This window comes from Crocuta crocuta, unplaced genomic scaffold (genome assembly GCF_008692635.1).
Source record: "Crocuta crocuta isolate KB4526 unplaced genomic scaffold, BGI_CrCroc_1.0 scaffold44, whole genome shotgun sequence".
Taxonomy (NCBI): Eukaryota; Metazoa; Chordata; class Mammalia; order Carnivora; family Hyaenidae; genus Crocuta; species Crocuta crocuta.
Window position 1 is genome coordinate 5,681,336 of NW_027530179.1, and position 23,641 is coordinate 5,704,976.

The window sequence follows — 23,641 nt, forward strand, 5'->3', positions numbered from 1 at the left end:
ACGTAACGGAAGAGGGGAGAATAAATGACCTCCAAGGTCTCCAGTTCTGACTTCGGGAATTGGGGTGAGCACTTCCGGTGGAAGGAGGGAGAAAGAAAAGGAAGAGGAAGGGGCGGCACGGAGGAGGTGCCGCGCGTTGCCGAGGTGGCACCGTCGACTCCGCCCAGGAGCTCTCCCAGGGCCCCTAGCTTTCCGCTGGGTTTGGCGGAAATGAGCCATGGCTCCAAGCCGGCGGCGGAGCCCCCAGAGCTGAGCGGGCGGCACTGCTGGCTGGGTCCCATCTCCGCCCTGTCCTGCCCTGCCCCGCCCCTGCCGCTGATCTGCCCCTGGGCGGTGACAGTGGCCACCCAGAGGTGCCGTGTCCCTGCGCGCCACGCCCCCTGCGCGCCAGCTTGTCCTTCGGAGACACGCCCCCTCCCGCCTCTCCGTCTCGACCCCCCTCGGGAGCCCAGGCGGGGCCCAAATCGCCGCCAGCATCGCCGCCATCGTCTGCGCTGCGTCCCTAGCTCAGCGAAGGACAGGCCTCGCTCCGGGACCCCCATCGACTTCTGACTGAGGTGGCCAGAGCCCCGCCGCGGCCCCCAGCCCCCAGCCCCAGCGGGTTTTCCTCCGCACACTCGCCCACCGAGCCGCGCGCGCACCCGATCTCGCGTCCCCCACCCCAGTTCCATAATGCCTGGGATTCTCGTTTATCTGGCCTAGCCCCCTCCCCCGCACCTTGCCGCGCGCCCCCGGCTTTTTGGGTCCACCTAGCCTCCCGCCGCTCAACCCGCCGCGTCTCCTGTGCACCCTCTCCTGGGTCTCCTATCGCCCCCACCGGCCTTGCTGCCCCAGGGTCTCCCGTCCTGCGCCCCTGCAGCCCACCAGGCTCTCCTCCCAGCCCATCGCGCCTTGCGCCTCCATCCCACCAATTCTCCCCCGCCAAATTTCTTGCCTCTGTGACACAGCCCTGCGCTTCAACCATCAGAGCTAGCATCTCTTCCCAGACACTCCCCAACACACACCCCCTCTGGGGTGTATCTCCTCAGGGCTGCTGCCTGTCGCAGGGTGTTGGGATTCACTTGTAACTCCAAGTCGGCCCTGTCCCCACCATCCCCTTCCCACTGCTCCAGACCTACCCGCTCTAGGCTGCAGGGCCTCCCACCCTCTTTTCAACCAAATTTTGTGTTCCTAGAACAAACACCCCAGTGTTCCCCTGCTTAGGCCTGGCCCCACCCAGCCTGCAGCAGGCAACTCCTTGGCCCTGCTTCACCCCAGCCAACCTGACAGTTTTTGCCACACTTGCTTCCCCAACTCCTGGATGTTCTTGATTTTCTGAACTCCCCCTCTCATTTTAGCTTGACTGCTTTCTTTCCCTTGTGTGTCTCAGGTGCCAGAATGGTGGGGGAACTCCGCTACAGGGAATTCAGAGTGCCCCTGGGCCCGGGCTTGCACGCCTATCCGGATGAGCTGATCCGTCAGCGGGTGGGCCATGATGGGCATCCTGAGTACCAGATCCGCTGGGTCATCCTCAGGCGTGGGGATGATGGAGAAGGGGACTCCAGCCAAGTGGACTGCAAGGCCGAGCACATCCTCCTGTGGATGTCCAACGACGAGATCTATGCCAACTGCCACAAGATGCTGGGCGAGGACGGCCAGGTCATCGGGCCTTCTCAGGAGACTGCAGGGGAGGCCGGGGCCCTGGACAAATCTGTGCTGGGGGAAATGGAAACTGATGTGAAGTCTTTGATTCAGAGGGCCCTCCGGCAGCTGGAGGAGTGTGTGGGCACCATCCCTCCTGCTCCTCTGCTTCACACCGTCCACGTACTCAGCGCCTACGCCAGCATCGAGCCTCTCACTGGTGTATTCAAAGACCCGAGGGTCCTGGACTTGCTCATGCACATGTTGAGTAGTCCTGATTACCAGATTCGCTGGAGCGCTGGCCGGATGATACAAGCCCTGGCCTCTCATGATGCTGGTGAGAAGCGGTGTGGGGGGAAAGAAATGGGAAGGTAGGTCAGCTCAGGGCCTCACAGGACACTGTGGCAAGAGCCTCTGTCTCATCAGTGCCTGACTGATTCTGTTGCCCTTCTCTTTGAGTTGGGAGAAAAGGAGGTAGGAAGGTGGGTGGGGGCATCTCTGCAGAAAGAGGAAGGATGCCTGGCTGGGGGGAATGCCTGGCTGGGTCAGTCAATGGAGCATGGGACACTTGATCTCAGGGTCATGAATTCAAGTCCCATGTTAGGTGTAGAGCTTACTTTAAAAAATAATAAAAGAAAGAGGAAGGACTGAATCCTTAGGAACTCAAAATAGTTGGATCTCTATGCCAAGAAAGAGTTATTAGATAATTGCAGATATAGATAGATATTGCAGATATAGGTAGGTAGGCAGGCAGGTAGATAGATCGATAGATCAATTGATCGATAGATGCATCCTGTGTGTAGTAACAAAGGGGTTGGACTGAGAGAATAGAGAATCTAGGAGGGATGCTTGGGAAGGGCAGTGTTAGGGAGCAGTTACTGACTGGGGTGTGGGTTTCAGGGACCCGAACCCAGATCCTTCTGTCACTGAGCCAGCAAGAAGCCATTGAGAAACACCTGGATTTTGACAGCCGCTGTGCTCTGCTAGCTCTGTTCGCACAGGCCACACTCTCTGAACACCCCATGTCTTTCGAGGGTATCCAGCTGCCACAGGTATTCTGTGGGGAGGTAGTGGGGGCTGTGAACAAGATCTGGGGACCAGACCTTTGCACCCACCCTTGAAGGATGGTGTGGAAAGGGGAGCCAGAGCTGGGACAAGGTGGACATAGGCCAAAGGTTGCATCCCACAGGTCCCGGGAAGGCTTCTCTTCTCCCTGGTGAAGCGCTATTTGCATGTCACTTCTCTTCTGGACCAACTGAATGACAGTGCTGCAGAACCAGGAGGCCAGAACAACTCTGCTCCCGAGGAGTTGAGTGGGGAGAGGGGTCGACTGCAACTGGAGTTCAGCATGGCCATGGGCACCCTGATCTCGGAGCTTGTGCAGGCCATGCGCTGGGACTGGGCCTCAAGCAAACAGGGGTCCTCGGCACGGTCTTCATGCTCCATCTTCCAGCCCCAGCTGGCAGAGGCCGGCCCAGGGCTGCCACGTGCCCGGGCCCGGCCCTCTGTTAGGAGGTCAAGGAGGTTCCGCCCTCGCTCTGAGTTTGCAAGTGGCAACACTTATGCCTTGTATGTGCGAGAGACGCTGCAGGCCGGGATGCGAGTGCGCATGCTGGATGACTACGAGGAGGTCAGCGCTGGGGACGAGGGCGAGTTCCGGCAGAGCAACAACGGCGTGCCCCCCGTGCAGGTGAGTGAGGGTGCGTGTGGGACGCTGTTGTGGATCCAGCTGGGGGAGTATAACTGGGGCTTCTGTGCAGGGTGCTCTGGCAGGCCACCCACTGAGAAAACCCGCATGGGGATTGGAATGGTTAAAAGGGCTCAACAGTTGAGAAGGGAGCCATTTGGAGGGCTGAGAAGATCGGAGTTGAGGAGGCTGTGAGATCAGGAAGACTCACTCCCAGGAAGAAACTGATATAGCAAGACTGTCACAAAGGTCAGGGTCAGGGAGAGAGCACCTGAGGCCAAGAGGGAGTGTGGGGGGCATAAGCCATCAAAGGATAGGGTCGGGGGAGAAGCAGAGCCCATCCCCACAGAAGGCATCGTTTGTGCGTGTGTTTGTGTTCTCCATACGCCAGCGTTGTGTTATTTGGCGGTTGTTCCAAACCTGGCCAGGTGGTCAGCCTGAAGGCTGTAGGTCCTCATCATTGGGCCAGTCACTGAGTGAGCCTTCTCTTCCCCTTCTCTCTTTTTTTCCCCATATCTACCAGGTGTTGTGGGAGTCAACAGGCCGCACCTACTGGGTACACTGGCACATGCTGGAAATTCTGGGCTTTGAGGAAGACATTGAGGATGTGGTTGAGGCTGATGAGTACCGTGGGGCAGTGGTCAGTGGAACCCTGGGTGTAGGTGAGCCCCGAGAGGAAACAGAGGGTCAGCTCTTGGAGCAAAGGGGCAGCGGTCTGGCGGGGTAGGCGGTGACATCCCTGTGCCCCATGCCCCGTAGCCACAACCTTGCCCTCCTGGCGGTGGAAGCCCATGACAGAGCTCTATGCAGTGCCCTACGTGCTGCCTGAGGACGAGGAGGCTGAAGAAAGTGAACACCTGACCCAGGCGGAATGGTGGGAGCTCCTCTTCTTCATCAAGAAGCTGGACGGACCCGACCATCAGGAGGTTCTCCAGATCCTCCAGGAGAACCTGGATGGCGAGGTAGAGCTGGTCCGGGGACACCCAGTAGTTGGGGGGCTCGCTGCAAGGGCTGGACTGTGATAGAGCATGTGGAAGGCTTAGGATGGGGAGTGGAGGTCCACGGTGTAAGGGGCTGCAGGGAAGGCATCTAGAACGTTCAGAGGCATTGGCAAGCTGCGTGGGAAAAGGCAGCTGCCAGCCACGAGAGGTTCAGCACCCCTACCAGCTGCCCCGGGAGCCTCTGTGCCGGCAGGGCTACTTGCAGTGAGAGCTTTTCCCCGATGACAGATTCTGGATGACGAGATCCTGGCCGAGCTGGCCGTGCCCATGGAGCTGGCCCAGGACCTACTGCTGGCTCTGCCACAGCGACTCGATGACAGCGCTCTCAGGGACCTGCTCAACTGCCGTGTCTACCGGAAATATGGGCCCGAGGCCCTGGCAGGACAGCCAGCTTACCCAACCCTGCCAGAAGCCCAGGCCCAGCCTCAGGAGCCAGCAGAGGCAGCCAGGGTGGAAGGTGGGGTGCCAAACAGACCCTGCAGCAGCTCTGCAGACTGGCTCTGGGAGGGCGTTAGCCCAGGGGAGGCATCTGGGCGGTTTTCGTGCGATCCTGTCTGAACAGATGGCACCTTAGGAGGAGTCTGAAGTGTAGTGATGCTCCCTCCAATGAGTGAGGGAGGATGGAGAGTCAGAAAACTGCAAGAGATTTGAGCCTTAAAACGCCCCCACGTTTGGGGGCACCTGTGGGTGGCTGAGTCGGTTAATCGTTCGGGTCTTGATTTCTGCTCAGGTCGTGATCCAAGAGTCATGAGATTGAGCCCCATGCCCAGTGAGGAGCCTGCTTAAGAGTCTCTCTCTACCCCTCCCCCGCCCCCCTCCCCTCTGTCTCTGTCTCTGTCTCTGTCTCAGAAAAAAAGAGTCCCCACATTGAACTTTTTCTGTTGTAGGGAAAGCCTAATTATTACATGCTTTTAGATACAGGGCAATGCTCTGCTGTTTGCAGACAGGAAGCTCCTTTGCTATTTTAAGAATACAAAGAAAGTTTTTGGGAGAAATTAGGAATTCGGAATCTGTCCTTTTCTGATCCTAACATCCCCGACAATGGCCAACCCTTATAACTTCCATCCTCCTATAGGAAAAGAACCCCCAACTCAGTGTCCTGACACTCCACTGCGGCGACTGATGGAGGGCTGCGGTCTGCCTGGGAGAATCTTCCTGGACCTGGAGCGAGCCCTCAGCTCAGAGGGGCCCCGGGAGACGGAGATCCAGCCGCTCCTGCTGCAGCTGCAGAGGCAGCCCCAGCCCTTCCTCACGCTGATGCGGGGCCTCGACACCCCGGTGGCCAACAAGGCCCTGCACCTGACCATTCTGAGGTGAGGGGGTGGGGAGGGGCATGGGGTAAAGGGGTCTCTGAGGTTGGTTACACATCTCTCTGCTGCTGCCGCCTGCTCCCCAGGATCCTGGCGCAGCTGGTGGACTTCCCCGAGGCGCTGCTGCTCCCCTGGCACGAGGCCATGGACGCCTGCATGGCCTGCCTGCGGTCACCAGACACTGACCGAGAGGTACCCCTGCCCTGCTGTGGGGAGGTGCTGGAGGGAGAGGGCGCAAGGCAGCCTCTGATGAGGCAGACCCCACCCCCCACCCCCCACCCTGGGCAAGACCCGGAGGGCACAATGGAGGCGTGGCTCTCGGTTAGTTTGGAATTTGTTTTGGTTTTTGTTTTGGGTTTTTTTTTTTAATTTTTTTAACGTTTATTCCTTCTTGAGAGACAGAGAGACAGAGCGTCAGTGGGGGAGGGGCAGACAGAGAGAGGAAGATACAGAATCCAAAGCAGGCTCCAGGCTCTGAGCTGTCAGCCACAGAGCCCCATGCGGGGCTCGAACCACGAACCGTGAGATCATGATGTGAGCTGAAGCCGGGCACCCAACCAACTGAGCCACCCAGGCATCCCTGGGATTTGTTTTTAAAATTGAATTTTATGGGGTGCCTGGGTGGCTCGGTCGGTTAAGCGTCCGACTTCGGCTCAGGTCATGATCTCACGGTTTGTGGGTTCGAGCCCCGCATCAGGCTCTGTGCTGACAGCTCAGAGCCTGGAACCTGCTTCAGATTCTGTGTCTCCCACTCTCTCTGACCCTCTCCTGCTCACAATGTCTCTCTTTCTCAGAAATAAATGAAACATTAAACAAACTAAAATAAAATAAAATTGAATTTTTTCAAATAGGGAATATGTTCGTACAGGTCACAAATCAAAACAGTACAACAAAACGTACGTGGAGAATTCTCACTTCCACCTCTTCTTACTTGCACCCAATTTTCCCAGTGCCCCTCCCCATGCACATTGTTAGTTACCACTTGTATTAATTTATGTGTCCTTCTGGTGTGTCCTTATGCAAATATAAGCGAACCCAAGTGTACGATCTTACATGCCATCTCCTTTCTTACACAAAAGGTTAGGACTATGTTACAGTAAAAGCCTCAGGGGCTCTTGTTTGGCTGGGCCTGTGGGGGTAAGGTGGGTGACAGAGGTGGAGGCCACATCAAATCTCAGAGTCTCCTGCCACAGGGAGGTCCTGGGCTTGGAAGGCTTGGCAGTGGGTGTCTGCAGTGCACACCTTTGGGCTGTTACCCAGGTTTTCATTTCAGAGGTAGACTCACTGAGTGTCCCTCTGTGCCCCCTCCCTGCCTGCACTCAGGGCCCGAGCATCTCAAAATGCAGCCCTGCAACTGGTTCTTGGGACACGGCCTAGAAGGGAACAAGCTGGGAAGCCGTCTGCACCTAACTCCACTCAGCCCTCATGACTCTCCCCACTTCTGGCCTTTTCGCTTCCTCACCCTGTCTTTTCACTGCAGTCGCCCCAGCCCCCCCCCCCCCCCCCCNCCTTGTGCCCTGTATACACCCACCCTGTCCCCATGCCAGGTGCTCCAGGAACTTATCTTCTTCCTGCACCGCCTGGCCTCCGCGAGCAGGGACTACGCCGTGGTGCTCAATCAGCTGGGAGCCCGAGATGCCATCTCCAAGGCCCTGGAAAAGCACCTGGGAAAACTGGATCTGGCGCAGGAGCTGCGGGACATGGTGTTCAAGTGTGAGAAGCATGCCCACCTCTACCGGAAACTCACTACCAACATCCTGGGAGGCTGCATCCAGGTCAGGAGGGAGGGCAGGGGGAGGCTTGGGGGTTCGGAGCTGGGTAAGAAGATGAAACCCGAGCAGGGCCAGGGGAGGGGGCTGTGTTCCAGAGGTTGGGAAAGATAGGAGAGTCTGGTGAGCCCGCGGGCATTGGTTCTCTGCACCACCTTCCGCATCTCCCACTCTGCCTCTGCCAGGGCTCTGGAGGAAGCCCCCTTGTTGCTGGGTCTTTCCTCCATATGTGTTTCCGTGTGTCCTCCATGTGTGCCCTCCCTCCTCCCCATGCCCCTTCTCTCTGATGTTCCGGCTGCAGATGGTGCTGGGCCAGATCGAAGACCACAGACGAACCCACCGACCCATCAACATCCCCTTCTTTGACGTGTTCCTCAGATATCTGTGCCAGGGTCTGTGCCTGTCCCCACGTTACTCCACACCCCTACACCCGTGTCTCTTTTCTCTCCACACCTACCAGGCTGTGACAGCCACCCCTTCCCACTTGCCCCCAGGCTCCGGCGTGGAAGTGAAGGAGGACAAGTGCTGGGAGAAGGTGGAGGTGTCCTCCAACCCGCACCGGGCCAGCAAGCTGACGGACCGGAACCCCAAGACCTACTGGGAGTCCAATGGCAGCGCCGGCTCCCACTACATCACCTTGCACATGAACCAGGGCATCCTCATCAGGTAACAGGCCCCAAGTATATGCTCAGGCACACGTATATACTGTCTTTGTGACCTCCCTGTGTTTGTTTCGGGGGAAGCACAGTTCCCCCGCCCAATACAAACATGATCAAAGAGTGCCCTTGGTTCAGTCTACGAGCACCTGACAGGTTCCGGTTCTGATTGTTTCCTTTTCCCTGGTCCCAGGCAGCTGACTCTTCTGGTGGCTGGTGAGGACTCGAGCTATATGCCAGCCAGGGTGGTGGTGTTTGGGGGCGACAGCACCAATTCTCTTAACACAGAACTCAACTCGGTAGGGACCCCTATGCCATGAGACCACCTCACAGGGTCTGCCCTCCTGCCCAAACTCCTGAACTCCTAAATTCTTCCCTGTCTTGAGCCCCCTAGGGTGTAGAGTCCTTTCTCCCTGTGCCTCTGTGATGGCATCGGGACCCCTTTGTCAGGACCCTGCTCCCCCCCCACCCCGGGCTAAAGGGAAGGACGGAATAGGGGCAGACTTGGGTGCCCTCAGCATGCCCATCCACACACGTGGAGGTGACAGCCCTCTCTGCCCCCGACCAGGTGAACGTGATGCCCTCGGCCAGCCGGGTGATCCTCCTTGAGAACCTGACCCGCTTCTGGCCCATTATCCAGATCCGCATCAAGCGCTGCCAGCAGGTTTGGCAGGGGCACGGGGCATGGTCCGGGGGCGCAGAGCCCTGGGTTCTGTTATTGTTGCAGATGGTGAGCCAGAGCCCCGGCCTAGGGCCCGGGCATCTCCGGGACAAGGCATGGAGGTGTGGCTGGCCCCAGCGCACTCTGAGGGGGATGCGGGGTGGGTGAAAACAAGCCTGTGCACATTGCAGGGCGGCATCGACACACGCATTCGGGGGTTGGAGGTCCTAGGCCCCAAGCTCACGTTCTGGCCAGTGTTTCGGGAGCAGCTGTGTCGTCACACACGCCTCTTCTACATGGTTCGGGCACAGGCTTGGAGCCAGGACATAGCAGAGGACCGCAGGAGCCTCCTGCACCTGAGTTCTAGGTGTGTGCGAGCGTGTGTGTGTGGCTGTGTGTGTGTGGGAGCTAAGACTATTACAGGTGGCGCTGGCCCTTCTGTGGAGGGTGTAGATGGAGGGCTAACGTGATTGGGGAAAGGGCTGGCGTGCTCTACAATTTGGGGAAGGAAAGAAAGAATAAAGAGATTTCTCTGGTGGGTTGGGAGTGGAATGTGCCACATGGGAGAGCTTTGAAGTACCGGCTGGGGATTTGGTTTGGCTGCTAGGGCTACCCCGCCATTAGGCTGGGCAGACGCCAGGGTAACTTAAGTCTTGAGCCTCTGACACCTGCCTCCCCCCCTCCTCATCCCCAGGCTCAATGGGGCTCTGCGTCAGGAGCAGAATTTTGCTGACCGCTTCCTCCCCGATGATGAGGCCGCCCAAGCACTGGGCAAGACCTGCTGGGAGGCCCTGGTCAGCCCCCTGGTGCAGAACATCACCTCCCCCGGTAACCATGCCGACCCGTGGCTCTGCTAACTGCCCCTTCTTGTTCTGCCCTAGAGCCACCTGTATTATGCCCTTGGCGCTTTCGGTACCTGCGTTTGTTTGGTAGCCCAGTGCCCCCCTTCTAGCCTGGGGGCCGCCTCCTTTCCCACATCTCCCAGGTGTCAGCTGACACCATAAGGACAGGTGGGCCTTGCTACCCGCACCAACCCCGTATGTTCTGTCCAGTCCCTTTCTCGGTGCTTTCATGCAGCCTAGCCCCTTCCACTGCCCTGGAGACATGGCCCACCGTGGCTTACTTCCCCCTCTCCAGATGAGGATGGCGTCAGCCCCCTGGGCTGGCTGCTGGACCAGTACCTGGAGAGTCGGGAGGCCGCCCAAAATCCCCAGAGCCGCGCAGCTGCTTTCTCCTCACGCGTGCGCCGCCTCACACACCTGCTGGTGCACGTGGAGCCCTGCGAGGCGCCCCCTCCGGCAGTGGCCGCCCCCCGGCCCAGTGAGTACCTGAGATCCAGGTGGGAGCTCGATTCAGAACGTTTCCGTGGCCCCTCCTCGCATGCCACAGCCTTCCGTCCCTTTCCACTCAGCCTGCTCACCTTCTGTTTGTGTCGCCCCCGCCCGGGAGCATCATGTCGGGTGGCAGCAGGTCAGGAACAGCCCCAGGGCTCCCCCTGGTTTGGGGACCCGTGAGCTGGGGGCTGCTCCCACCCTGCCCTTGACCCCTCCCCTGTCTCCACAGAGGGCAGAAACCGAAGCCACGACTGGAGCTCCCTGGCTACCCGGGGGCTTCCCAGCAGCGTCGTGAGAAACCTGNAGGGGCCGGGGAGGGAGGGTGCCACCGTCTGGTGGCCTGCGGGGCTGTCCCTTCACGCTATGGCCACCTCCCCGCAGGTGAACAACTTTCTGACCTCACACTGGCGGGATGATGACTTTGTGCCGCGTTACTGTGAACACTTCCATAACCTGCAGAAGTCGAGCTCGGAGCTGTTTGGGCCGCGGGCAACCTTCCTGCTGGCGCTGCAGAACGGCTGTGCTGGTGCCTTGCTGAAGCTCCCATTTCTCAAAGCTGCCCACGTAAGCCGCCCGCTCTTACCTCTGCCCTGGGCCTCTCCCTGCAGACCCTCTCTTCCGCACCTCCTCAAAACGACCATCCTCCTGTTCCCATTCAGCAAGGAACATGCATGGGTATATAACCATGTCTTAAAAATTCAGAGAGGGGCGCCCGGGTGGCTCAGTCACTTAAGCATCTGACTTTGGCTTAGGTCATGATCTCGCAGTTGTTGAGTTCGAGTCCCCCATCGGGCTCTGTGCTGACAGCTCGGAGCCTGGAGCCTGCTTCAGATTCTCTGTCTCCCTCTCTCTCTCTCTCTCTCTGTCTGCCCTCCCGTACTCGCACTGTCTCTCTCTCTACCTCAAAGTTAAATATTTAAAAAATTTTTTAAATAAATAAAAATTGAAAGATGAAAGAAGCACATAGGGACCTGCAGCGTGCCATGCTAATATATTTTGATATACTTTTTTCAGCATGTGTGCATGATTTAACAGTTTACTCATGAATAGCTAAAATGTTTTAGCCTGTTGTGGTTTTTTTGACCATTACCTTAAAAGCCTTTTTCAGTGTTGCTATTCATCCTTATTTTTTATTTTTGTATAAATTCCATCTAATGGATGTACTATCTATACTTTACTCTGGCATTCCGTAAATATTTAATAAGCACTGAAAATGTGTCAGGCACTGTGATAAGAGCTGAAGACAGACAAGGTCCCTGGGTCTTCAAAGTTTATTGTCTTCTAGGGAAGGCATGTGCTTAAGCAGATGATAAACTAAGGCAGGCTGAGCGCCCTGATAAGCAGACAGTAGCGCAGGGGGAGCTGAAGCATGGCTGCTTGAGTTGCCATTGGTCGTTCTGTTGTGTCCATAACACCTCAGTGTAACCATCTTGATGCCCATAAATTATTAATTCCCATTAAGTTATTGTTATCAGTTTAATTTCTTAGACATGTTCAGTGCGCAAAAACACTTCCTAATTGTTCATTTGCATAACCGTTAACCACTTTATAAGGGAGTTTGGTAAAAGTGTTGACCAGCTTACGAAGCAGCTTAGCTATTCGTATCTACTTCTTCAGACCTTCCTCTCTGCCCCCACTCACCTCTTCCAGTCGCCTGTTCAGGGTTTTCCTGTGCTCTTCCAACTGCCAGGTGAGTGAGCAGTTTGCCCGGCACATCGACCAGCGGATCCAGGGCAGCCGGATTGGCGGAGCCCGGGGGATGGAGATGCTAGTGCAGCTGCAGCGGTGCCTGGAGACGGTCCTGATTTTCTCTGGCCTGGAGATAGCCACTACCTTCGAGCATTACTACCAGTGAGTGGGGACCCAGGGAGCGGGTGCGGGGGAGGCCGGATGACTGGGGCAGACACCTGGCTAGCACCAGCTCCTGGCGCCTGGGCCTTAGGGAGGCCGGAGTCCCAGGGCGGGCAGCTGGGCCAGGCCGAGGGCCCACACTGAGGCTTGGCCTGGCCCGTGTGTGACCCCCGCAGGCACTACATGGCAGACCGTCTCCTGGGCGTGGGCTCGAGCTGGCTGGAGGGGGCCGTGCTGGAGCAGATCGGCCCCTGCTTCCCCAACCGCCTCCCCCAGCAGATGCTGCGGAGCCTGAGCGCGTCCGAGGAGCTGCAGCGCCAGTTCCACGTCTTCCAGCTCCAGCGGCTCGATCAGGAGCTCCTGAAGCTGGAGGACACCGAGAAGAAGATACAGGTGGGTGGTGGCAAAGGGATTAGCACGGGGGAAGGTACGAGGAAGAGAGGCCAGGAGTAGACCCGGGAGGCCCACCGGCTGTCGGGAACCCCATGTCTCTTCTGCAGGGGGGCCATGAGCCCAGTGACAAGGAGCACAAGAGAGAGGAGGCAGAGGGAGCTGGGGTGGCGGTGGCCGCAGGTGTGGCGGGGGAAGAGGACGAGGACGAGGAAGAAGATGAGGGTCTCTACTATGAAGGGGCAATGCCAGAAGTGTCCGTGCTGGTCCTGTCACCACGCTGCTGGCCCACTGCCTCTATCTGCCACACGCTGACCCCCAGAACCTGCCTGCCCGCCTACCTCAGGGGCACTTTGAACCAATATTCCAACTTCTACAACAAGAGTGAGGAGCTGAGCAGAGGGCAAGGTGGCGGGGAGGGCGGGGGGCGTGGCTGGAAGAGGATGGGATTCAGGGAAAGAGCCTGCGGATGGCGGGTAGGCCCTGGGGAGGAGCCTCAGTGAAGAAAGGGCAGGAGCTTCGGTTTGGGGTGAGGGGGTGGGGCTGTCAAGCACCAGAGCCCCAGACTGTTGCCTTTTCCATCCTTAAAACAGACATAGGACTCTCTTTAGAGAGTGGGGGGTAGGGAGGATGGAGGCAAGGGCACCTGAGGCCACCAGAAGGGACCTCCCTTAGTAGCAGGGCTGTGACTCCTGGTCAGTCACCATAACCTAAGCTTCCCACTGGGGACTGGGCCTGGGCTGGGCAGCAACACAGGAGGGGGAAGAGACTCAGACCCTGCCCTCACTGGGCTCCCAGACTAACCAGGGAGGACGCATTTCCTGTCTTGTGGATATTCCAGTTTGGTGAGAGCCCCAGTTCTTCCTCACTTTGTGGTTTTGGTCTTCCTTTAAAAAATGGGGAACTCCTGGAAGGCACTGATCAGAGGCTCCTGGCACAAAGCTAGGCACAGAGTGAGCTCCCAGATGCCTGAGGCTTACCCAGGAGGCAGACACAGAGAAGGCGAAGCTCTACAAGTTCAGAGCAGGAACCACAGTATCCGCAAACACTGGGCGGGACGCTCTGCAGACATTAGCCGGGGCAGAGCTCAACCGACAGTGCCCCCTCACCAGGCCTGACTTCCTTCTCTCCCTGATCCTTCTCAGGCCAGAGCTACCCTGCCCTGGAGCGGGGCCCTCAGAGGCGACTGCAGTGGACGTGGCTTGGCCGGGCTGAGCTGCAGTTTGGGGACCAGACCCTGCACGTGTCCACTGTGCAGATGTGGCTGCTGCTGTATCTCAATGACCTGAAGGTGGCCCCGCTCCTCTGTGCACGCGCGCTGTCTGTACCTTCTCACCCTTCTTCCCCTAAACCTCGATTCCCTGTCCTCCCTCCCTGTACCTTCTCTGCTCCACCCCTTGGGGAAGCCTAGAATGTTTCCCTCTTGGTCTTTTAAGGCTGTCTCTGTGGAGAGTCTGCTGGCGCTCTCCGGGCTCTCTCCAGACATGCTCAATCAGGCAATTGGGCCTCTTACCTCTTCGAGAGGCCCCCTGGACCTTCAAGAGCAAAAGGATGTCCCAGGAGGTATGTACCTGGGGCAAAGGGGCCCCTGCTGTCAGCCTCTTTGTGGCCCCCCCCACTGAAGACCAGTGCTTATTTCAGGGGTACTCAAGATTCGAGATGGCAACGAGGAGCCCAGGCCAAGGAGGGGCAACGTGTGGCTCATCCCACCTCAGACGTACCTGAAAGCGGAGGATGAAGAGGGCCGGAACTTGGAGAAGAGGAGGAACCTTCTGAACTGCCTCATTGTCCGAATCCTCAAAGCCCATGGGGATGAGGGGCTGCATATTGACCAGCTGGTCTGTCGGGTAGGCAGGGCTGGGCAGTGGGGGAGGGAGCCTTGGGGTGGGGGTGGGGAAGCAGGAGGAGGTGGATCCACATTTGAGGCCTCTGGGTCACTATGGGAGCCGGAACAGGTAGGTTTGTAAGGGGTGGGGTTGGGGCGTGCCTGATGTCCTTAGAGCTCCTGGTGCTGGCGGCTTGTGCCTGGAGTGGAAGCTGGAGGTGGAGTGAGCTGGGTACCTCCAACCTGCTGTTCGCCCTTCCCGCTCCTTCCCAGGTCCTGGACGCTTGGCAGAAGGGCCCATGTCCCCCCAGGGGTTTGGTCAGCAGCCTTGGTCGGGGGTCTGCCTGCAACAGTACCGATGTCCTCTCCTGCGTCCTGCACCTCCTCAGCAAGGGCACAGTGAGGCGCCATGACGACCGGCCCCAGACGCTGTTCTATGCAGTCCCTGTGACTGTGATGGAGCCTCACACCGAGTCCCTGAACCCAGGCTCCTCGGGCCCCAACCCACCCCTCACTTTCCATACCCTGCAGATTCGCTCTCGGGGTGTGCCCTATGCCTCATGCACAGGCACCCAGAGCTTCTCTACCTTCCGGTAGCCCTGGAGATGGGATCAGGGCTTTTTACAGAAATAAAATACGGGAGTTTGAATATGTGGCTGGTGTGGTGACTGCGAAGGATCTGACAGGGGCAGCAGGGACTTTCCTGGCTAAAAGGGGAAAGGAGCCAGCCCTCTGGCTCTAAGATGGTGTCATCCCATGCCACACTATTAGGGTAAGGATGGCAGCCTGGGGAGAAAAGTAGAGGGAGTCAGGTGTGACTGAGCAGCCCCCTCTCAGGAGAGGAGTTAAGTGGACAGGGATAGACCCCCACCCCTTCTCAGCACATGGCCAGAAGTGCTTTCACCCTGCAGGCTGCAGACCTAAGTCCCCCTTGCCATGTGTTGGATGGCTTGTAACTTGGGCAGACTGTTGAGCAGGGCTCCATTTTTTTTCATTTGTAGAACCAGAGTCACCGTGAGTTCTGATGAGCCCCAGGTATGGGAGCATTTGACAGACTAATGAGTCCCTCCCTTGGCCCCCACACCCAGCAGTGAGTATAATGCAGGGCATCTTCCCTAGGTAAGGCTGATGGGGGGAAGTGAGATAAAGGACTGCAGGCACCCAGGAGCCTGAGAGGGGGTTGTCTGTAAGCTTTAGGATCTGGGCTGGAAGCAGACCTAGAAGGAACTGCAGCTCCCACAAGCCTTCTGGTCACAGAGCTTTACTTTTGCCAGAGCCAGACCCCCACTAGTAGCAGCGGCAGGCCACAGGCCACTGTCCGGGAGGTTTGCTCTGTGCTGCTAGGATGGACTCCCCCGGCCCCAACCACAGGAGGAGGGCAGGGCAGGCTGGGGAGCTCTGCGTCTTGGCAGGGGTGATTAAGGGAGTCAGGAAGGAGTGACCCAGGCATCCTGAGTCCAAGGTTCTTGCAGCCAAGATAAGGGAGAAGGCTACAGAAGAAGGATGTGGGGAAGGGTGAGGAAGAGTCAGGTAGTGAGAGGGCACAGAGGCCAGACGGGGAACTGGGTGCCACCCAGGACTGAGATCTGGAATAGAATCTGTAAGAGAAACAGGCCAGGGGCTTGGGAGAATCAGGATGCCCAGGACGAGACAGCAAAACAGAGGGCAAACAGGGTAGCTGCAGAAGGCCCATACTTGTTTTACTTTCCAGTATGGTGGCCCCACCATGCTGTTGGTGGTTCTCAGAGCAGAACCATCTGGTTGGTCCACGTTCTAGAAGGAAGACAGGTAACAGGCACTGGGCTCCAGGGCACACTGGGGTTGCTAGTTTGTCACTTGGGTGAACAGTCCTGACTGCCCTTCTCTGACCAGCACCAGGAGAGACCTGAGCCTCTTCCCCTGCCATCAGGACTTTCCATCCCTACAGGGCACACACTTCCTGCGTGACTTGGGACAGAAGTTTGCTACCCTGACCCCTCTGTGAGACCATCCTCACAGTCTCTCCTTCTTCTATCCCAGACAGCCGGTTTGTACTCAAAGGATCATGTATTAATTCCACTTACACGAAATGTCCCAAAATAGGCAAATCTAGAGCCAGAAAGTGGTTTAGTGGCTGCCTAGGGCTGGGGAGATTGGGAAGAAATGGGGAGTGTCTGCTAGAGGATATATGGGGTCTTTTTGGGGTCTCGAAAATGTTACAAAATTGTGATGGTTACACAACTGTGAATATACTAAACACCATCAAATTGTACAAGTTAAATGGGTGGAGGGAGTCAGGTGTATACTGATTATATCTCAGATTAATAATGTTCCCAATAAAAACCAAAAAGCAAGCAGACCAACTACCATCACTGAAGCTCAGAGCTCTCCAGTATCTCCTGTGGGCCCTCAATGAAGGGGAAGAGTAGCAGGCTGAAGGCCTGGTGGGGCCAGCACGGCCTCTGGTGGACATGCAGGGGTGCTCTTAACTACCCTCTGTCTGAACCCCCTTCTTTTTTTTAATATTGAATTTGGCGGGGAGAGGGACAGTGCGCAGGGGAGGCACAGAGAGAGGGGAGATGGAGGATCTGAAGTGGGCTCTGTGGACAGCAGACAAGCCCGATGCTGCAGGGCTGGAACCCACAAACCACAAGATCATGACCTGAGCCCAAGTCAGACACTTAACCAACTGAGCCACCCAGGCGCCCATAAACCCCCTTCTTATGCTTGGAAACCCCACACAAATTAGGTAGAAGATAAAGCTCACACCCCACAATATAAAAGACCAGATACTTGCTTTCCCAGCATCCTCCTTGCAGCCGTATAACCAAGGCTTAGCAATTCAAATGCCTCCGCCAGGAATTTCTGAATCTAGAGCAAAGCAGGAAGGAAAGTGGAATCTCTCTGGTGGCAACAGGGACATCTTCACAACGCTCTTGTGGTAGGATTTAGAGTGCTTTTAACTGCTCACACTTACCAGCCAACCACTTTTTTTTTTTTTTTGAGCTTTTCTATAACCTTGTGTTTCTTGAGCCCTAGTTCAATAGTCTTTCTTTAATCAGCCAGAATCTGTTCTCTGGCTTTAAAGTAGGACTGATCTATGTGGCATCAGGGGTCCTAGAACACTGGATCCCTCTGGGAAAGATAAAATATCTTGGTAGCTTTAGCCTTCAGCCTACATTCACCTGGAGACAAACATTTTCTGCTCATTTCATATTTCAGTCATCAGAATTCCATCTATTTGTCCATTTCAGAAACATCAAGCATTGGATGTCCCAGCTTCTAATTCTACCTCTTTCTTCCTTATAGCTGCTTTTCAGATGTTAGTCTTTAAAATATTCCGTAATTTCATGATTTATAAAAAAAAAAAAAAAATCTCTGTGCCCAATGTGGGGCTTGAACTCCAAGATCAAGAATTGCATGCTCTACTGACTGAGCCAGCCATCATTTTTTTTTTTTCAGTCCTGCTTGGAAATTAATAGAACTTTCTGAATCCTAGTGTTTATAAGTTTCAATTCTAGAAAATTCTCAGCCTCTTTAAAATATTCTCTCCTCTGGATTTCAGATTGTATGTACCATACCTTCTCAATCTATCTTCCATGTTTTGTTTTTCCTGTGTATTTAATCCTTTCCTTAGTTTCCATTTCTCTGTATCCCCATGTTTCATCTTTGTAACTTCAAATCTACTTCTGGTTCATTATTCTTTTAGGCGTAACTAATCTGTTGTTTAACCATAAAGTTTCTTTCTTTTTTAAATGTTTACTTATTTGAAAGACAGCAAGAGAGAGACCAAGAGCGAGCACACACGCATACCCCAGTGGGGGAGGAGCAGAGAGAGAATCCCAAGCAGGCTCCAGAGTGCCCAAAGTGGGGCTCGATCCCACGAACCATGAGATCATGACCTGATCTGAAATCAAGAGTCAGATGCTTAACCAACTGAGCCACCCAGGTGCCCAATAAAGTTTTTCTATTTTTTTTAAAGATTTTATTTTTAAGTAATCTCTACACCCAGTGTGGTGCTTGAACTCACAACTGCAAGACCAAGGGTCACACACTCCACCAACTGAGCCAGCCAGGCACCCCAACCTTAAAATTTCTAATTTCAAATAGTATACAGTTCATTTTTAAAAGCTCTACTTTTTATCAAACCAATTTGGTCCTTTTAGATATTCTTTTTTTAGTCATCCTTTCTCTTTAAATATAAGCAAGATATTTTACATTTCGTATTTTATATTTCTAACATCTGTTTTTGCTGGTCTGAGTCTGTTTTCTATTGTCCCTAATGACTCTTGCTCATGGTGATGTCTTTCCTTGTGTGCTTTTATATTTTCGGTGAAAGCTCACATTCCTTCAGATTTTGTCTAAAGGAACGCTTGAGGCTTGAGTTTCAAGCACAACCCTCAAGTGAAGATTACACTTGCTTCTGCCAGGTGCCTGGAAGCACTACCAACCTGAGACCACTTCAAACTGAACCATTAGTTAGCTTGAGGATTCTCTAGTCCACACGGGAGTAGGAATTAGACCCAAATAGTACTGACAGCCAGCTGTGCTTCTACATTATTGAGGAAACGTTCTGTCCTCACCTCCTCCCTCCCTCTGTATCCACAACCAAAGCGAAGTAGGTGAGTTGTGGGAGTGGTTTCCTCTTGCAATGATCATGTCTTCTTTGAGGGTTAAGTGGGAGGGGTCTCTGGTCTGACTTCCCACTTTATGGGGAGCCTTAAGTTTGCTGCCAGCCCCCACAGGCGGCCCAGTGAAACCGTATCTAGGCTGCTCGAAAACCCCACCAAAAAAAAGAATAAAAAGAAGAGTAACAGGAATGTTTATGATTTGGCTCTTACATAAAGTCCCAGCACTGGGAGCTATCGACACACTTCACAGCCTTCACCAGCCTCAAGCTCACTCACTCAGTCACTGGCCTTTTTTCTCCTATACCACGATCACTGGTTTAAAGCAAGGATGGGAAGACATGAGGCCATAATGAACCAGATCCAAGCAGAGAAAATGTGCCATGACAGAAGGTTGGGCTGCTCTTCTTGTCCCACCCTGGGGCAGTCCAAGAGCCCTTTAGTCATTTTTGAGCCAATCTAGCTCAAGAGCAGCTATGATCCTTGCCCTTGCATAGAAAAGAACCAGAAGAGGCCACGCCCAAGTTGTCCCCATAGATCCATTTCTCACTGGGGCAGAGGCAGAGCTGAGAACAGTTCCTTATTACTCTTTGCTCAAAGGGAGATGTCTCCGGTCCTTGCCTGCATTTCGGCGCCTCTTTCGACTCAAGAAGCTCTCTAACTTCTTACTGCGTTTCAGCTCTTTGAACTTCTCAGCTAGGACCAACTGGCGCTGCTCAGCTAGAGGACAAAGAGAAAGCCGGTAAGCAAGGGAGGAGGCACTCCTCTCGTCCTTTCCCCAGGTCTGTACTTCCCAACCGCTATGCTGGGATACGTGACTTGGCTAGAGTTCACTGGTGTGCGCGGCAAGCAGATTTTTTCTATAATTCCCTGCTTTCTCTATTAAACCAACTGTGAGCTCCTTCTATGAGCCTGGCCCAGCATATGCAGGGGAGGCGGGAGAGATAAAAGCAACACTCCTCTCCCATAATCTATAATTAGGGAGACAAGATTAGTTACAAACAACTCCTCCCTACCATTTCTGATTTCCTCCAACTTCCCATGGGATCCAGCCTTCAAGCCTCCGTTAGGGAGCTCATGGACCCCCAACAGAGCACGCTGCCTCTAAGGCCACCCAAGCCTGGTGACAGCTGTGCCCCACTCACATTTCTTCAGGAAGTACGGCCGATGGCCCTGCTGGGCCCGAGCCCGCCTCTCCTGCTTCAGGGCCAGGCGCAGCTCCTGCTGCCGCTTGCGTTCCTGCTGGGCCATTTCTTGCTGCTCCTGAGGAGCAAAGATGAGGTGGGTGAGCTGGGTAAGTAGGAGGGACTGTGAAGCACCTCCTGCCTGCCTTGAACTGTTCTCCTCGCCCACCCACGACTCTGACCCACTCACCATTCTCTGAAGCAGCTGCTGCAGTTTCTCGTGCTCCTGCCCCGAACGGTGCTTCTTCAGCTGCTTTTTCACGAGCTCCACGTTACAAAATGAATATGAGCGTTAGCAGTCTGTAAGTGTTTACCGAAACGTTGTGCCAAGCGTTAATACTAAGAGGTTCGTGTGTATTAATGCGGTAACCCTAGGAGATAGGAATTATTTTATTATCTCTTTTTATGATCAGAAAACTGAGAACTTAAGGAACCTGCCAATGGTCACACAGCTGGTAAACTCATGAGCCGGGATTTGAATAGAAGCAAATTAGGGAGCGTTAAATCAAGGAGAAATAAATCTGCCCACCACTATGTTGCCTGCTCCCCCTCTGCCCAACTCTCTAACCCGTACCCTGGTTTCCCACCCCTGGAATCTCCATGAGCCAGTCTAGTGTTCCAAACCTCTTTCTCTTTGGCTCGGATGTCATCCAGGAATTGATACGTTTTGTCAAACACCTCAGGATTATATTCCCCTGACAGATCATCAAAGCGGGGGTCCCGGGCCACCTTTGGAGAGAACAGAGAGAGTATAAATGAACCGTTTGGTCTCCCCTCAATGAGACAGCTCTTCCTGCCTCTTCCTCACCTTCTTACTGATGGGAACAACTTGACGCAAAAATGGCACCCGGACCTTGGCCGACATTTCCAGAGGCCTACGGAGAAATTAAAAGACATGTCCAAGGCCTCCACATTTTTGTTTTTTAAGATTTTATTTTTGGGGCGCCTGGGTGGCACAGTTGGTTAAGCATCCAACTTCAACTCAGGTCATGATCTTACGGCTTGTGAGTTTGAGCCCCACTTCACAAGGGCTCTGTGTGGACAGCTCAAAGCCTAGAACCTGGATTGTGTGTCTCCTTCTCTCTCTGCCCCTCCCCCGCTCATGCTCGCTCACTCTCCCTAAGAATAAATGAACATAAAAATTTTTTTTAAGATTTTATTTTTAAGTAATCTCTATACCCAACGTGGGGCTCAAAGTCGCAACCATAAGATCAAGAGGGGCACCTGGGTGGCTTAGTCAGTCTGACTTCAGCTCACATCATGATCTCACAGTTCATGAGTTCTAGCCCCACACTGGGCTCTCTGTCCCTCTCTCTGCCCTTCCCCCACTTGTGCATGTTCTCTCTCTCTCTCTCTCTCTCTCAAAGATAAAAGCATTGAAAAAGAAAAAAGTGCACACTCCAGTGACTGAGCCAGCCAGATGCCCTGGCTCTCCAGTGTTTCGTTTTGTTTCTAATGTTTATTTACTTTTGAGACAGAGACAGTGTGAATGGGGGAGGGGCAGAGAGGGAGACACAGAATCCGAAGGAGGCTCCAGACTGTCGGCACAGAGCCTGACGTGGGGCTCGAACTCACCAATTGCAAGATCATGCCCTGAGCCAAAGTCGGCCCTTAACCGACGGAGCCACCCAGGCACCCAAGGCTCTCCAGCCTTGATCAAAGGCCTCCCACCTGGGAATGCAGACACCTACTCAAAGGCCCAGGTATTCTCCAGTTCCTGGCCTTGCTCCTCACCTGTGCTTATCTGCAACACACACATTTTGGACAGGTGGTCTGGAACCTAGCTTCTTAGTACTGTTTCCAGCTACCAACTGTTTGTATGTCTTAGTCCCCACTTGGTTCTGCAGTTCCAACAGCTCTTCAAATGACATGTCAGATGTGTCTGTGGAAGGAGGGGTGGGGACACAACTCAGCACAGCATCTCCCATTGCTACGGAGACCTCGTCCCACCTTCATTCCTTAAGTAACTGACCCTTTCCAATATCCCCATCAGGCCGATCAAGGCAGTTTCTAGGCAGCACAGGTTGCAAGGGTGCTACACTGACACCTAACCTCCCAACCACTCCTGCCACCTGCGGCCTCACCCAGCTAAAGAGGGTATACACATGTACAGCTCAAGGTGGGCCAAGCCACACAATCCCTTACTTGTCATCTTCTTTTGAATCCTGCCTTCACAGGCTTCCCCAAAGGGCATGTCTTCCTTGCTCAGTTACCACTGCCAGCGCTCCCCTCCATACTCTCAGCACCTCTCACCTCAGCCAGTGCTCTTAGTCTTCCAACCTCCATCTCCTCCCAAAACTATGCTGGACAGGCCAGACAGGCATCTAAAATACAAAGCTGATCTCATCATTCCTACCCCTTTTCCATACACGTAGGCTTCAGATAACATCACTTCAGAACTCAAAACTCCCTAATAGCTTCATCTTGATCAGAGCAAAAGCTAAATCCCCCTTGTGACCCAGCCCCCTGGTCTCTAATCTCACATCCTATAATCTCTTTCCCACTCCTCTCCAGTCAACTAGTCTGGCACTTACTGAGCAAAAAGATCTATGTTCCTGCCTCAGTTCCTTTGCATTTGATGGTGCCTCCGCTTGGAATCTTTATCCAGATGTATTTACTGCTTGTTTCCTCACCTCCTTCAAACTGTTGCTCAAATGTCACCTACTCAGTGAGGCCTTCTGTAACCACTTAAAATTGCAACCCTTTGCTTGCCTTCTCTCTGTAGCCCTTATAATCGTTTTGAAAAACAGGTATAATTCACATATCATAAAATTCACCCTTATAAATACACAATCCTGCACTTTGCCTTTTACTGTATTACTTTTTTTTTAAAGTCACCCTTTCTGAAAGGTAAGCTCCAGGAGAACACGATCTTTTAAAAAAGATTTTATTTTTAAGTTATCTCTACACCTAATGTGGGGCTTGAACCCACACCTCCGAGATCAAGAGTCACATGCTCTACTGAGCCAGCTGGTCGCCCCAGGAGTTTTTGGCTGTTTTCCACTACTGTCTCTACAGCATCTAGAACAACCCGCACACGACAGACGCTCAACAAAGGTTTGCGAAACGTGTTCAGTCCTGACCTACTAACCCCCAGCAACCCACGCCTCTCCCGACTACTTTTTACACGTGTGTTTCTCCTTGCGGAAAACCCTCATCCTCCCTTTCAGAAACTGCCCAGGCTGTCCTAACCCAGGAAGCGGCCCCCTCACAATCACTGTCCCATTTTGTCTGCGGCGCTCCCCGCGGTGAACTTGGCAGTCTCGCGGTCACTGCTCTACCCGACCTACCCTTCCCGCCGCCCCCGGCCCCGGGCCCTCACCCTTCCGCAGGTCCCCGGGCCCCATGTCCCCGCCGTCCTCCTCGCCTCTCCCGGCCCCGCGGGGAAACCGGAGGCCCGCCGCGGCGCGGGAACCCTCTCTAGGCATTGGCTCGTGGGACTCGCCGGGAGCTAACGGCGCTACTTCCGCTCTTGTGCCTCCCGCCCCGCCTCTTCCGGCCTCTCCGGGAGACGCGTCTGCGCAAGTCGGTGGTGAACCGGCCAGGACGCTTAGGCGGGTGGGCACGCACTCAATAGAACGTCGCCACCTTTTTGTCGCATGACGCTGGGCTCCGCGCTCTAGGGAAACTAGGGCCAGGCCCTGGTGGTATTTGGTTTCCTTTTGCTCTTGGAGAAGCCAGAACGTCACCGCCCTGTCCCTTCGCAAGCTTCTGCCAGCCGCCCCCCCCCCCCCCCCTTGCCAGCA

The 23,641-nt window shown here is 54.8% G+C and overlaps 2 protein-coding genes across 2 annotated transcripts in view; one reads left to right on the plus strand and one right to left on the minus strand.

Moving 5' to 3' along the window:
• The first annotated feature begins 245 nt into the window (after nt 1-245).
• Nucleotides 246-14,753, plus strand: CUL7 (cullin 7). Its single transcript, XM_077764928.1, has 25 exons — nt 246-557; nt 1,370-1,957; nt 2,521-2,672; nt 2,810-3,310; nt 3,831-3,969; nt 4,067-4,269; nt 4,537-4,765; nt 5,384-5,621; nt 5,705-5,810; nt 7,166-7,393; nt 7,689-7,779; nt 7,882-8,053; nt 8,237-8,342; nt 8,612-8,707; nt 8,896-9,071; nt 9,399-9,532; nt 9,842-10,024; nt 10,268-10,602; nt 11,729-11,889; nt 12,066-12,282; nt 12,390-12,663; nt 13,425-13,570; nt 13,716-13,842; nt 13,921-14,126; nt 14,378-14,753. The coding sequence occupies exons 2-25, from the start codon at nt 1,378-1,380 to the stop codon at nt 14,699-14,701; spliced, it is 5,124 nt and encodes a 1,707-aa protein (XP_077621054.1). The 5' UTR covers nt 246-557; nt 1,370-1,377; the 3' UTR covers nt 14,702-14,753.
• A 4,135-nt stretch (nt 14,754-18,888) lies between these two features.
• Nucleotides 18,889-23,641, minus strand: part of KLHDC3 (kelch domain containing 3) — an 11,097-nt gene continuing 6,344 nt past the window's right edge. Inside the window, exons 10-15 of the mRNA XM_077764934.1 lie at nt 21,630-21,777; nt 20,704-20,770; nt 20,520-20,624; nt 20,086-20,160; nt 19,857-19,974; nt 18,889-19,431 (exon numbers count right to left, since the gene is read on the minus strand). Coding sequence (XP_077621060.1) covers nt 19,295-19,431; nt 19,857-19,974; nt 20,086-20,160; nt 20,520-20,624; nt 20,704-20,770; nt 21,630-21,777 — 650 coding nt within the window. The 3' untranslated portion in view covers nt 18,889-19,294. The remainder of the gene's footprint in view (nt 19,432-19,856; nt 19,975-20,085; nt 20,161-20,519; nt 20,625-20,703; nt 20,771-21,629; nt 21,778-23,641) is intronic.